At 39.3% G+C, this 15,644-nt stretch overlaps 1 protein-coding gene across 2 annotated transcripts in view; it reads right to left on the bottom strand.

The window, feature by feature from the left end:
• Positions 1 to 1,000: 1,000 nt before the first annotated feature.
• Positions 1,001 to 15,644, bottom strand: part of mpped1 (metallophosphoesterase domain containing 1) — a 55,904-nt gene continuing 41,260 nt past the window's right edge. For both annotated transcript variants that reach the window (XM_034131450.1, XM_034131451.1), the window contains exons 5-7: positions 11,170 to 11,285; positions 6,493 to 6,606; positions 1,001 to 4,047 (exon numbers count right to left, since the gene is read on the bottom strand). In XM_034131450.1, the coding sequence (XP_033987341.1) occupies positions 3,926 to 4,047; positions 6,493 to 6,606; positions 11,170 to 11,285 (352 nt within the window). In that variant the 3' untranslated portion in view covers positions 1,001 to 3,925. The remainder of the gene's footprint in view (positions 4,048 to 6,492; positions 6,607 to 11,169; positions 11,286 to 15,644) is intronic.

Genomic DNA, 15,644 nt, shown 5'->3' with positions numbered 1-15,644 from the left:
TGTGAGGTCGGCCCAGACACTAGGGGTTTTTAAATCAACTTAAAACTGACTTCTTCTCTCTGGCCTTCTAGTCAGAGCGGAGCACGACTCCTGACATTTCCCTGTGTGTGATTTTTTTATTTGTGCTGTTGTATTTGTTGTAAAGTGTTTTTATTGTAAAGTATTTGTATTGTATGTACAGCACTTTGGCTCGACCAAAAATCTTTAAAAACATGTGCTATATAAATAAAACTTGATTTGATTTGACGAGAAGATTTTTGAATTTAAAAACCATGAAAAAAACTAAGACGAACAAGAAGAAATTGATAGAGGATTTGAGAGTTATTTGACTATTTGTCACTTATTTGTGTCCAAAGCCAATGAAATAAAGTGCTTTGGTAATGATGCAGACGACGGGACTGGGTGCATGTTTTGTTCATATGGTGAAGTGTAAAGTGAGATGGATCGCAAGAAGATAGGAGGGTGTCCGTCATTCATTTAAAGAAAACACAACCGCAGCAGTTGCTCTCAGAGAGGAGAGAAAAATGTAGAGAGCTGGGAGTCATTATCTGAGGACGCCAAGAGAGGGAGGAGCAGATGGAATTGGAAAAGGGATGATCGCAACTGAGAAAAAGAGCTCAGCATTGTGGTAGAAAAAAAGAGGAGAAAGACAAGAGTATATGAAAGCTAGTTGTATTAATGGCAAAGTAAAAACACCATCCACGAATAAATTACACGGTCTCCCCTGGGATTACTAATGTAATTATTTGAACGAGGGTTCTCATTAGAATGTGCAGAGGTGTGGAAGACCTGCGGAACAAAATGGGAGACGGGTTTAGCTTCTGGAAATTAACTCGCTGCTCTGGGCTCTATAATTGATATGAGACACAGATATCTTTGATTGGATTAAAAGAAAGAACCAGGACGGGAAAAGTTTCCTCAATGCCTCTAATTTTTTAGAACAAAAAATAAGAATAGAAAGAGAAAAGGGAAGAGCGACGAAGGAAGTAAGAAAACATGATCCAGCGGTCACAGATAAGGTTTTATTCAATCAGTGAATAATCTCTCAGAACCAGCAGAATCCTTATGGTTTTAAGAAAGAGAGGTACTTTACATTTTTAGAGTTGTCTCCAGGAACACAGTCATATTTTCCCACGGTTGGGTCTTCATTTTCTAGTATACATTTAAAAAAAAAATGTCCCCAACAACCATGGCAATATACAACACCATATGAACACTTTTATTCCAAAATGCAATACATCCATTTGAAGAAAAGACCTGACGTTCTATCCAGTATTGTTGGAGTGTGGAGGATCCAGCCCATAAACAGAAGGTGCTAATGATGCTTTAAAAAGTACCACCACAAACCGCTTTCAAGTTTGAGCTGTCAATCATTCTGCCTGTGTAGTCTCTTCTTTTTCAAAGAGATATCATTTTGGAACAAAACTCTTCATATGCAGATTGTCTGATTAGCAGAAGTCATTAACTCCTTTAAGCATGCCTCAAGAAAGACATTTAAGAAATAGTACAGCACTTTTTTTTTTCTTGGAAAAAACAGGAAACACATAACACGGCTACTGAAGCAGAAGAGCATCAAAGTGAGACATCTAAATGAGGACTGGAAGTGGAGAGTGGGACCAAACAGAAAGCTTTTTATGAAACAGAGATGAAAGTTCTCCCATTTTCTGGTTTTCAACAGTTCCCTTTATTCTTTTTTTCAGACACTTTCCTTCGTAGACATTAATTAAGTTGGTGTTTTAAAGGATGAGGCTGAGCACTTCCTCTCCTTGTACACTCTCACACACACACACCCTATGTTGTGCTTCTACACAATCCCACATTCAAAGTATTAATGCATATCCTTATTTAAAGGCTCCCCATTTCATGCCTCAAATCGTAGATCCTTATGATATTTTGAGCCAGAATTCAACAAACAAAAATACTTGTTTTTCTGATTCACCAAAACCAATTAGTGAAGTGGAAATAAGTGAGAAAAATGGTGCAACTGTTTGTTTCTCACTAACAATTGAAGTTTTGAGCAGAGGCAGTTGTTTGTTCCAACCATCCATAATTCCATAAACCACTTTTCGAGAGGAATTTTAATGTGAAAAATCTGCAGATCTTCAGCTTAACAGCAATGATTATCAAAATAAGTGATTATTTAAAAAACTGTTTTTATGCTTTATTAGAGTAATTAAATGCAGCCAATGACATGACCGTTTTTCCTTATACTATTATATGTATGTGTCCCTATGTGTTTTTGCTAGAAGACAGCTTTAACTTGACTGACATGATTATTTTTGAGTTTGCCTCAAATGTGCAATATTAGTCATTACATTTAATCTGCAGAAATTTCCTGAATTTCAAAAATAAAACTTCCACGTTATATTAGAAAAACGCGTAGGCATACATATATATGCTGGAACAAGTGCACGCACCTCCACCCGTTATCCACACAAATTGGTTTCTCAGTGAGTAATTCTGCTGCTCTTTCCTCTTTTGCCTATTTGGAAACATTAAGACATCAGCTGGCACAATGAATGCTGATGTGCTGAGGAAGCGAGAGTGAATGCGGGAGGAAACTGCAGCTCCAGGGAGCGTTCATACATAATGTCGGAGAACAAGAAGATCAAAGTATGACATGGTCTTGTTATGCTAAGCACATTCAGACTCTTACTGAGAACGACCTGTTTCAGAAACAAGAGCAATGGAGAAGAAAAAAAGAAAAGCTTCTTAAAAACACAGACAAATTTGTAAGAGACATGAAAGAGTTAATAATCACCAAATGGGGCCGAGCAGCTTTACAGAGAAGAAAATACCATAATAAGAATTTACATTACTAAGAAATTGACAAAAGGAAATGTAACAACCACAAATATAAACAAGTGTTTTTAAAGTATAGCAACAACCTGGAAATCTTTTAGAAAAACTTCACGTTTTTTTCTTCTTTACACTGACAGAGAACATTTACATTGACCAGTTACAGTACATGTAGTTACAGCTTTATTCCTCTTGAAAAAGGATACAAAGTTTTATCTCTCAGAATAGCGGCTCAGAATTACTGTCCGTTAGCATTTAGCTCGTAGCATTTAGCACGTAGCTTCTTCGTTGAATGGGACTCAGTCGCCGCTGAAAAGTTGTGGTAGTCATTCAAAACATGAATGATAGACAGGAATTCAAATTAAAATAAGAGTAGAAAAGGTGAAAGGGCAGCTACATGGAGGAAAAAGAAAGGGGGAAAAGGAAGTGCTGTGCGTGGTTTCCTCTGCGTCCTCCTCTCGGCTGGTTAAGAGGCTAATGAGGGCTGTAATGAGGCTCAGGGGAGCCATGTCAACATGTTTGACTCCCCAACTCTCACACAGCCCTTAGCAGAGACCTCTTGCTGCCCTCACACAGTCACTTTGATCTCACATACACACACATATTGGCAATACAAAATAAAAACACTCCATCGTGCTCCGGGCGCGAGGAGAGGAAAGAAAAAGGCGGGAGACAGGGAAAGAAATTAGGAAATACATTTTCAAAGTGGTAAGGGATAAAAGTTCTGGTAAAATCCCCCAGAGTCATGGCTTAGCCAAAAGTCTCATGTAGACAAGGTGCTGGGTCGTTTCACGTCCATCAACATCGTCTCTCTGAGAGCCACTTCAGATTGTCAGTGCAGTAAAAGAGTGCAGAGAAATGTCCATTTGTCCGCATATAAAAGTGTCTCTCCGCTCGTCCATTTGCCTTTTAGACGCAATGTTGAGATGAAGGAATTATGGCACATTAAATCATATTTATACCGTCAGGAAAGGTCCCTTGCTTATGGTCTGTTCCATCCCTCGGGTCGTACCGTTTGTGTCGAATATTTACACAGTCGCTTTCCGCTCCACCACCGTCTTCACCTACCTTTCCTGGCATCTTTCTCCTCACTGCCGGCAGGTGTTTTGGGGGGAGCTTCCTCATGTCATGTGCTGGTCCTGGGGTTAGGAAGGTCAAAGACGATGGGGGCGTTCATGGGCATGAAGTTCACGGTGCAGGCGGAGGCGTTGATGAACGTCGTGGTGCCATCAGTCATCATGCCGTAACCTGGGGAACAGTGGACCACATTAATCATGTTTTTTCAGACTTATCAACTCATTCATCAATTTAAATGTTTCAATCTTGGGACAAGTTTAACTACAAATTACAATTAAGAACCGCAATATGTGATAACTCAAACAAAGTGTTACTTCTTGATGTACTAACACATGCATTTTGTAATTACCATCTTCAACGTAAAGGAAGTAATCCAAAAATATGTTTCTCCATATTTTGTAAAATGTTCATTTATTTTTTTCATGAAAATGATAAAACATACACTTAATAATACCAAACCGGAATAGATGTCCTCATCTGTAATTGTTATATTTTTAGAAAGGCTAAGGAATACGGTGATGCTTGTAATAAGAATATGGATGACAATACCCATAATCCACCTGTGATCTGGTGTAATTTGGCCATGAAAGATAATCTACTCATCTAGTTAGCTTCTTTTAAAATGTATTTTTATTCAGTTTTAGATTATGATTGAATGAAATAAATAAATGTTATTTTATTATGGTATAATGATTTCTATAAAGAAAAGAAAACATACATTTTGCGTGACTATATATATTTTTATAATTATAAAATTGTAATAATTATAAAAATAAATGTAAGTGACGCATTGGATGGGGTTACAATAAAGACAAACACATAAGATATATTTTGGACGTGACAGCAGAGCTATCAGCGCTCAGTATCACAGCACGACGTTTCCAAAATGGAGAGATCCCAGTTTGAGCAAATATATGCATGAGAGTGTCACACTCACAGCATTACAGCTAAAAAAAATCCCTGCTTCAAAGGCACTTTAGATCAGCGTTCCTTCCAAATGGCAGATGAAAAAGTGTTACCATTTTGTCAAACATAAGTTAACTACCATCTCTCAGAAAGTACTACAATTCAGCTTTGCGCCATCAGTGATTTTTAAGTGTAGGTGTCACTTTCAGCATCTCTTGGAACCGAACAGATGTCTGCGTTGGTCCTTTCAGATTTGGAATACATGAATACAAAAACGCACAGCAGATAATTTCTGTATTTCTCTCTTTAAATTAATGAAGAGAGCTGCGTTCAGCCTATTTCTCTTGTTGTATAATCTGATCTAGTTTCTAATATGGCTCACTCTGATAGGGCACTGCTGCTCCAGGGGCTCAGCGCTGACCTGATAACCCCGAAAAAGCAATCCTCGGTCCAGGGAGACGGCCTTTCTGCCCTCGTTGGCCTGGATTTAATGCTTATAAGGATGTGGCAGCTCAGCTATTCCATAATATACACTTTGATTATTTAAGACGTTCACATCAATCAGTGTTTTTCAATAAAACCGGTTGTTGAATGGCTGGAATTGAACTTTTGTAGGAAATTTTAAGGAAAAAGTATACATACAAGTAGGTATAAAACAAGGATGTAGATACATTTCTTTTTATAAATGTTTAGGTTATAAGATACATGAGAAAATATTAGACAGTGATGTAGCAGCAGGGGTGTTAACTATCTGCCACATTCAGAATGCAATTTTAAAGAGGCCATTCCTGGATGCTACATATTATATTGCATCCTATGAATTTAGGTCGTTAGGATTTATGTGAGCCTTAAAATGTGTACATGGTACTCTGTAAACAAAAGAGGGGGTAGTTTATATTTAGAGTACATCTCTGACTAAAACACAGGAAATTGGAGAAATGTGTGGCCATGTTGAGAAGTTGTATCCTACTCCCGCTTAAATTAATCAAGGGGGCTAATTCCACTGGGAGGAGGATTGACTCCTTCACTAAAAGACCACTAAATCAGCATTAGCATTATAATTATTTGCAAGCTCCTTTTTGTGAAATAGTAACTGTCTGAATAATTATTTTTTTAAAACATTATTTTAATGTTTCCTGAACTCTGTTGAATTTCTGTTTCTTTTGATTTTATGAGTATGATTTGACAGTCCAAATATTGCCAGAAAAACCAAATGTTCAGGCCATGTGTAAAAATAAAAATAATTATTAAACTATGGAAAGCTTTTTTGGCGTCATGTATAGGAATAATTGTGTCTAAAAATGATGTAAAATAGCATAATTTAACAACAACAAATAGGACCAGAAAATACACTGTTACCAGTCCTTTGCTTTCCTTGTGTTGCTGCCGTGCAAACCGGCCTAAATGTTTGATAAATCGTGTTGTATTTATTTTAAGGGCACGCCATTCACTTGTAATTGCATTCAATTGACACTTTATGTTTATGTTGTGAAGGGACGTGTCATTACCTGGGCCTCTAGTTTCTATAGTTCCAATGTAATACTATATCAATAAACAAGCATGATTGGAAAAAAAGTCCATGTGAGTAAGACCTTCTTTTTTACAAGAGTTGAAAATAGTTGATTTGCTTTAAATGGCTGTGGATCGTCACATTTGTCTCGGTTTGCAACTGCAGCATTGTGTGTGTTTTACTGTTTTACAAGCAAGTACCTTCATGAATGTGTCCGAACACGTGAAACTTGGGCTGGACTCTCCTCTGGACGGTGTTGAGCAGCTCCATGCAGCCCACACGCTGCATCTTTTTCGGCACCCAGTCCAGGAAACCTGCACAGAGTGACACCACAAATCAAACACACCTCACACTAAACGCACTACTTCCAACAGAGGTAAAATGGCACCACGACACATATGAAGAGCTGTAGCACATGTGGTGGTATGCTAAGTATGCTAAAGAAAAGTGTTTTTCTATCTAATGAGATGTAATATTAAAAATATAACGGGCAAAAGTGTACTGATCATTTTGGGCTGACTTTCTAGTTTCTGTTTTCATTTTAAATGTCTGAATTTGTCTTCATGCAGTTATATATTCATCTTCCTTCATACATCACATTTAAGAGCAACACTCATTTCAGACTCCTTGTCTAATGGCAAACTGCACATTGCAGCACAAAAAAGACTCTTAGAAAGCAGCCATATAAAATAAAGATCAATCACAGCCACACACAGATGCAGACTTCACAGTGTGTGTGTGACAAGGATGAAGCATGGAGTGTACATGATTTAGTGGCTGCTCTGCGAGGAGGGATGCTGCTGATGCTGAGTCAATAAAAGCATCAAGTCGGAGAAATAAAATGAGTGAGGAGCTCGTGGCTCCATCTTCCCTGCCTTCTGTCGCGCTGCGCAGACAGGAATAATAAAGTCAACACAAAGGAAAAAAGACAAATAGATTCAAGTACACAAAATAACAAATGGCCAGATGAGAAAAATAAACTGAAAGAAGACTTTAATTCCTGCTTGCATAGTTTTTATCAATGTATTCATTGTTTCATAAATGAACTGCTGGAAACATTATTTCCACAAATGATTAGAAGATTGAAATTTGAACAATAAGGCAGTCTGTTGGAGTCTGCTAATTCAAAGGCCTGGACAAAAGGCAACCTCTGGACAGTCAGGTTTAAAGTCTTTAAGGACAAGTCCAAACCAAGTCTCTAGTCTGAAAGGACAGGTGAAGTGACAAGTTGTTTACACATTGTACTAGAAAAGTCTCTAAGGGCGAGTCAAGACCAAGTGTCAAATCTCTAAGGACTAGTCCAAGTTAAGTTTTCAAGTTTTTTTAGTACAAGTCCAAGCCAAGTCAAGTCTCTCTAAAATAGGTTTAGGTCAATTCTCAAGTCTTTAAGGAGTGGACTAGTCTAACTCCAGTCTCAAGTCTTTAAGAACAAGTCCAAGCCAAGTCTTTGAGGACAAATCTATGTCATGTTCAAGTCTTTTAAGGACAAATCCAAGCCACATCTCTACACTGAAAGGACTAGTCTAAGTCAAGTGTCAGGACATTAAGTGGAAGTCAAAGCCAAGGTTTTTAGGGCGACTTCAAGCCAAGTCTCAAGTCTTTAAGAACAGGGCCAAACTAAGTCTTTAGGGACAAATCTGAATCAAGCTCAAGTCTTTAAAAGATGAGTCCAAGCCAATCCTTAAGTCTTGGAGAACGAGTCAAAGCCTTAAGTGTTAATGAAAGAAACTCATGTCAAGGCTCATAAGGACAAGTTCAAATCAGGTTTACAGTTTTTAGGTCCAAGCTAAGTCTCAAGTGTTTGAGGACAAATCAGGTAAACTCTCAAATCTTTAAAGACAAGTTTACATTTTCAACTACATGTAGAAGTCTAACAGTCCAAATGAACCTCTCACCTAGCCCAAGACCAACACATTACAAAAGTGTGTTTCTTTCGAGTTGTATGCATTGACATGCCAACGCTGAATGACAAGTAGCATGATAGTTATGATAGTTATGGCTGCCTTTCAGCAAGTCGGGGACAAAGAAAGAGAAAGGGAAGAGTCTCTCTAGGGATCTCTAAGATTCTTATCCTTTTTTTTTATCACCAAACAAAGTGCTAAAACTCTCCCTCACAGCACAGTTAATGGATCCTCTTAAACTCAACACAGACATATAAAACTTCTGTGTAGGCTGGCAGTGAATCAGTCATGATGGTAAAGTAATACAGTCGGACTTCTTTGTCCTCTAAATGTATCTACCTGTAAAAACTTGTAGTATCAGTTTAGGTATGAAACGCCTTCAGAATTCTTTACAAGCCTTAGGAGATGATGGAAGCGCCGTGAGAAGTTACGAGGGCTTTTTGCGTCTCGGGGTATTTTGCTCTAATGTGCCGTTTGTTTCAAAGCAGCTGCTGCTTTGGGCACTGAGCCTGTTTTCCTCCTTTGTCTCTTTACTGTTAACTTCTTCCTCACAGCCAGATAAAGAGGCCATATTTTTCCTTTCTAGCTGCCGATCTGCCGTTTTATCGCGCCTCATAAAAGACGAGAGCTTTTTGCTGCAGTGCGAAACAAGTCTTGCTAACACTCCTTTTTCCGTCACCTTCTGGGCCATGTTCATTTCGCACTCTTTTTAAAAAACATTTAAAAAAAGGATGTCTTTTCTTGACCTCTAGCGCTCTTTATTATGCACACTTTTGTGGTCCATACCCTTTATCCATCTTCCTTTCTCATGCCATTCCTGCAGTCTTGCTCTGAATATGTGAATATGTGAGCATGTGTGTGTGTGTGTGTGTGTGTGTGTGTGTGGGTCTCATGCATTAGTAGCCTGCTGTTGCCGCTCCATATGCCAGTGGCTTACGAGCAGATAGCTGGAGACACTTCGCTAAGCTGAATGGAAAATAAACGGCCGTGTTTGCAGCCGAGACGCAGACACAGAAATCAATCACACACACTCGTCTGAGCACCACAGATGCAGAAGGAGATGAGGTGTGAAAGTGTGTGTGGGAGAGTGAGAGTTAGGGAGAGAGAGAGCAGTGTGTGCCCCGGTGTCTCTGTAGGATGTCAATTAGATTGCGAGTCAGCATCTGTGTTTGTCAAACTCTTGCGACATTTGTTTGTGTGGGGATGACAAATGTGAAAGGTGATGACACAGGAGACTCTACAGGTGAAGTGTGTTTGTGACCGACTGTGAGAATTGATTACATTACCAATTACTCAATAATATAAAATCACCTATCACCTTTTTGACAATTACACAAATAGGTCCGAAATACAGCCCAACAGAGCCCACGATGTAACCTCAAGTCCGTATTTTTGGTTTGATCGGGACTTGGACTGACAACCCATTTTGATATTTTTAAAGAAAATCAAGCATTTACAGTGTTGAGGAAATCTGCAATAAAGTTGATGAAGAATATGTCTTATACTTACTTAAGAAGAGAAAAGAATACACCTCAGAACAAGTCTGTAGTGTAATGAGAACTTGGACCAAGGTCTTTACACATTATATCGAGAGAAACACCAAAAAAACTTCTAGTCTAAGAGCACTTTCCCTGAAGTGATATTAAAATGTGTACTTGATGGTAGGGTGAGAGCTGGTTTCAACAAGCTCAAACACTATACAAACATGTGCAGTGAAGGTCAGTTCACATGTAAGTATCTAAATAAAAGTAATACAAAAAATATTCTTTATTTGCAATGAAGTCAGGTCCAATCCAGCTGGGGACCTTTGACTGTATAAAATAATATAAAAACGTGACAATAATATAAAACATGTTTTATAGGCTGGTGACATTCTTTCTAAACTCTATATATTTAAAATATGTCTACGTGTAGATCAATAAATAAACACCTAAATAAATAAATAAAGGACTGAGAGCCAGATTTACTGGTCGGGAACAGATGTGACACAATCTGCCCCAAACAGACGTTTATTTATCTAACAGATGCAGCAGGCTGGAGTTAAAAAAAAATATATATATATCATAGGTGAAGATCATGCCAATGATATGTAACTTGTATATGTATCTTGCTGGATTCACTGCAGTCAAGCGCTTTGGAACTGCCACTTTTGTGGAGTCAATTGATCCATCAAAGTTTATAGTGGTGAAAAATACACACAATATATATATATATATATGCAACCCCCCTGTAATTTCAACCCAGTCTCACGGCATTTCGTGTTATAGTCACGAAATTAATTTAATCTATTGATTCGTGTTCACCAACACCATTTTCCCATTTTCTTCATTTCACACAGAACAATTTTAAAAGCAATGTATTTCTATTGGTAATATGTTTCGTGCCTGCACCACGTCTTTTTCTCCGGTCGGGTCTTGGAAGACCGGAAGCTGTGTGGTTCATAAACACATTTTCTTACTCAATATCAAGCCACAATTATTGTTTTTATTTTAAATGGTATAATGTCAGACTTTTTTTGCCGTCTGCGAGGAAAAGAAATGGGGCTCAGAGCCTCAGAATACTGAAATCTGTATTTTTTAAATCTTTTTTTCCTTCTAATTTGTTATTATTTGGTGCAGGCACGAAACATACTACCAATAGAAATACATTGCTTCTAAAATCGTTCTGTGTGACACGAAAAAAATGCGGAAATCGTGTTGGTGAACACGAATCAATAGATTAATTCTGTGACTATAACACGAAATGCCGTGAGACTGGGTTGGTGATTTAGGCCAGGAGGGTCATAATCTCACCAAAATCCCACTATTCCCCTCTAGTTTAAGCAAACAAAAGCAATTTACTCTGAGCCCATCAGTTGAAAATGTAAAGGGCGGCTTCTAAATCTGGCAGTGCTGGTGTGATTGCCAGCGGTGTGTGTGTTTGTGCGTGTGTGTGTTTGTGTGTGCGTGTGTGTGTTCAGTGTAATGTGTGTCTTACCCAGTGGGGGGCAGTGTGTGACCAGGATGTCTGTGTTGTCAGGGATCTGGTTCCACTTGTCCAGCAGAGCCTGACCCCGAGGCAGGTTGAAGCCCCAGCCGTAGTACCAGGGCTGCCTGCAGACAAACACACACACGGGAAGATAAATGGTTAGTCCATTCACCATCAGTACAGACAACATCAAGGGACAATCTTATGCGTTTCTCTTCGACTCTGGCTGTTAACCTTTACAATAATATTGCAGCTCATTGAAATGGGATTTGAGTGAAGTAACACTAAACAGAAGAACTCACAACCAAACAGCACACATAGTAAACAACCTACAACACTTGTTTAACTACAGTGCTATGTTGAGTATTCCCAAACTTCAATACACTGCAGGCTTCATGGAAAATGTGTTAATGTGCTCATAAGGCAAGGCAACGCAAGTTTATTTATATAGCACATTTCAACACAAGGCAATTCAAAGTGCTTTACAAAAATGAAAGACATTAAGAAAATGGCATTAAAAAGCAAAGATAATAAACGAGTGCAGTTTAAGATATGAATATATCAATTAAAAGCAGCGGCAAAAAGAAAAGTCTTCAGCCTGGATTTAAAAGTAGTAAGAGTTGCAGCGGACCTGCATGTTTATGGTAGTTTGTTCCAGATATTTGGAGCATAATAACTGCTGCTCCAAACGAAACACTCTCAACCCTCTCAACACAAAGATTCCTTTAGTGTGTTCTCTGTGGGAATGTCTCTCTCACCCATTCCCCCCCCTGCCTGAAACGCCTCCATTAGACTCCTTTGTTTACTTCTGTAACATAGTGACATCACTATGTCACGCTTATATTTGATAGTGCTGTAACACATTGTACGTGACGGGCCAGGGGGCGGGACATCTGTGAGCAGTTGACCTATCATCATCAAGAGAGCTGGCCAGCTAACCAATCAGAGCAGACTGGGCTCTGGTTTCAGACAGAGGGTGAAAAGAGGTGCTGCAGCACAGGCAGTATGAGACAAGTAAAGACCTTTTTGAACATTAAAGCATGGAGACATCTCACAGAATACAATATGAACCTGAAAATGCGCATAATAGTGCGCTCTAAAAAGATATTCTCAAACTACAGCAAACGACCCGCAAACACACAGCAAAAGTCAAATGTTTCAAAATGATGATGTCGCGGCATGTACAGGTTGTTGTACCTAAAACTTTGATTAAGTTTACAATGTTACATTTTTGCGGACCCTGTTGTTTCAACTGGACAGTCATGATGAGTCCGTTTTTGACAAAGAGTCTAAAATAATTAGTGATTGCAGTTTTTCTGCACTTACAGTAGCATATACTGTATGCAATCTTGCTCTGTAAGCAATCTTCCATTGCCTGACAAAGTGACAGTTTTGCTTTCCTTAATAGGACTTTATTGCGATATTTTAACGGTGACTTCCTGAAGTTGCTGCCTTTGCTGGTAAATAATGAAACGCACAAGGAAGTCAAAACATAGTGTGACTTCTTACTCTTCTTTAGCACCCCACACACACATCTTCACACAAGTGTCTTAACTCGTGGTTTGACCTTCAAGGTGAGAAGCTTCCAGGGGGTCTTCTGTAGAGTAGTCATGTACTGAAGGGCGAGGGGAGGAATCAAACAGATCCCTAGAAGGAGGGCGGGTGAGCTGAAAGCGACATTAAACTTCTCCTTGATCACAGTCAGCCCTTGAACGCTCCACGACAGGAAGCCGAGAGAAGAATCAGGGAGAAATGAGAAAAGAAGAGAAGAAGAAGAGAAGAAGAAGAGGAGCCTTGATGGCTAGGGCTCGTGTCCCTTTACTTTGATAACAGACGCCTCGTATAGTGAGTGACGGAGAAGAAATTAACATGTCACTTACAATCTGTACTCCGATCCATCTTCCTTTCCAACATGCCGCACGTGTGTGTGTGCAACGACGACGTCCGCCGCCACTGCCGCACAACCGGCTTTAAATTGCCGAGTGCAGTCACTCGAAACGCCAACTTTATCGCTGTGGCCGCTGCTCCACGCGTCTGTGCTCAGTGGAACATCAGATGAGGATTTTTAGAATAATTTCCGGAGTGAGTGTCTGTGTGTCTGACATGCTTGAGGACTTTTGAGACGGAAAGACAGGTTTGAAGAAAGAAATAAACACCTTCCACACACGTAAGTCGCTTTTCAAGCTAAAAATGGGAACTTCAGCTCCTCAGGGAGGGATGGTCAAGCACATGTGGCAGTAGTGCATCATGGGAAATCCCGTCCTATTTCGACGGTGCATCCGATTTAAAATCCTCCCACTTCCTGAACATCAGAGAATACATTTCTGACGAATGATCTGATGCTGCCCATGGACAAAATCTCAATCATTGACACTGGGAATATTAAAACATTTAGACTGGCCTTAGCATATTAATAGGGCTTGTGGAATGTAATATTCATGTCAGTCTTCACGTGGACATCTCCATTAAAAAGAAATGAGCTCGGCGGTGCGTTTGATGCTCCCGATTCTCTCGGTGTAAATGTTGGGATGACTAGAGAGCAAATGAGAGAAAAGATGGTAAATACGTTTTCCTCAAATAACGACCAACGGACACTGCTTAACATTTATATAAACTTGCCCAACTTGTGTAGACTCTTTTCTTCTTTAACTTTTCTTTGTTGAGACCTTCAAAAGGAAAGCATCTGTTCAAGTGCTTAAACTACCTGATGATGTTCCTCTGATTTCTTTAATTGTGTCTGCTTTTATTATGTGAAAAGCAGGTTGGACTGTGATTAAAGTGATGGCAATCAATCTAGCTATTGGTCTCCAATATCAACATTTTTCATACTTCTTATCTAAGAAAGCTCTACTGAGATAAGAAGTCTCTTTTTTCCAAGGTAAAGGTCTATTCACTTTAGCTAACCTTCCTGATCCTAAGCTCATTCAAACAGTCTGAGTGGCCTTGACCTAAAGGTAGCATGTGGAATCAATAGCATTGATGTTCCAGCAAGGGCAGAGAAGAAGAAGACTGTTCGCCAGTCAACAAGCAAGTCACATGACTTTAAAAAAAATGTTTTAGGAGAAATTGTATGCATTTACCATGTTTGTTAGACCCTAAGGCCACAGATAATTGTATGCGAGTTATACCGAATGTTTTATTTGCATATGAGAAAACTCTGCAAGGCAGTTGTAACAACACGTTAATCAGAGAGAGAGAGCTGCATTTTACTTTCAGGGTTTTCTAATATTCTATCCACCTGAGAGTCTTAACGTAAGAAACACCTTGCAGTTCAACACAACAGATTAACTGCATCACTAACTGAAGCCTTCAAAATGAGTATATCAACACTTTCTAGAAATTCAACAAAAACGACAATCTCAGCCTTGATGTTTGAACGGTGTAAACGCGACCAATGCACGGTGGGGCAGTTTGGCAGAAGCAGAGACTGTTTGATGGTGCATTCAATAATCCTGCATTTATAAAGTGCTTTCTTCTCTTTCAACCACTCAAAGGGCATTTGTTTTTATCATATTCAACATTCACACACAAATTCAAACACTGATGGTCATGCCTTCGCAGACTTGAGGAGCAACACATCAAAAGTTAAATTTCTCTTTATCCAAAGCCACAGCCGTCCCATGATGCACCAGCAGCCTATTTCTGTGACGCTGCAGTACAAATGTCATAATGCTCTGAAACGGATTGAACCAGTGGTTACCTGGAAGGTTTGGAAGGACTCTAAAAGCAGATTGGTACGCTTCAGAGAATGGTTTGCAATACTTTTAAGTATAAGCTGTTAGTGGGCAATGGAATAAAACAGTCGCAGTCCTTTCATGCTTATTCAAACATGTTGTGATTGATCAATGTTGCTTTCAAAACTTGTGAAAATATACTTTCAAATTATAACATTCTTTTCAATCTTTTAAGAAGCTGTGTTTCAAATGTTGGACTGAAAAAACCTCAAGTTTATCATCCTGTATACCTAAAACAATGAAGATCCAGTCTATCATTTTGTCAGCCGAGGATTACAGCACCGTCTTTAAAGTACCGCAGCTTCTTTAATTTGGCGACATCAATCATTCAGTAAGAGAAGGCGTCACTCTTTGTCAAATGGTTTGTATCTCATTTTGCAGCAAGCCTCTTCGGCGTGCCAGAAAAACGTCCCCATGCCGGCTGTAGGCGTCTAAAAAGAGATTATCCCTCGCACAGAACTGACCGTAGCTTCTCTCAGTAAGAGACCCACCCTGTGTTTGTCGAGCAAACCCCAGACGAATGTAATTCCACGGATAATATCCCTGCTTCAGTATTCAGATTTGTTATCAGGTAAAGGGATTACAATGGGGCGAGTGATTTGTGTTAGAGGAGGAGACGTGTGTGACGCATATTAAAGATTCTTCTAATGTGCCGGGCTGGTATTTGTTATGGGTTTTGGGGGGAAAAAAAGGAGAAAACAGATGTTTGTGTTAGAGCGCTCCATCCCCCGGCACGTCTTCAGGCAACAC

This window comes from Trematomus bernacchii, unplaced genomic scaffold (assembly GCF_902827165.1).
Source record: "Trematomus bernacchii unplaced genomic scaffold, fTreBer1.1, whole genome shotgun sequence".
Classification (NCBI taxonomy): domain Eukaryota; kingdom Metazoa; phylum Chordata; class Actinopteri; order Perciformes; family Nototheniidae; genus Trematomus; species Trematomus bernacchii.
Note: the sequence above shows the minus strand (reverse complement) of the source record. Positions and strands in the feature narration are given on the sequence as shown.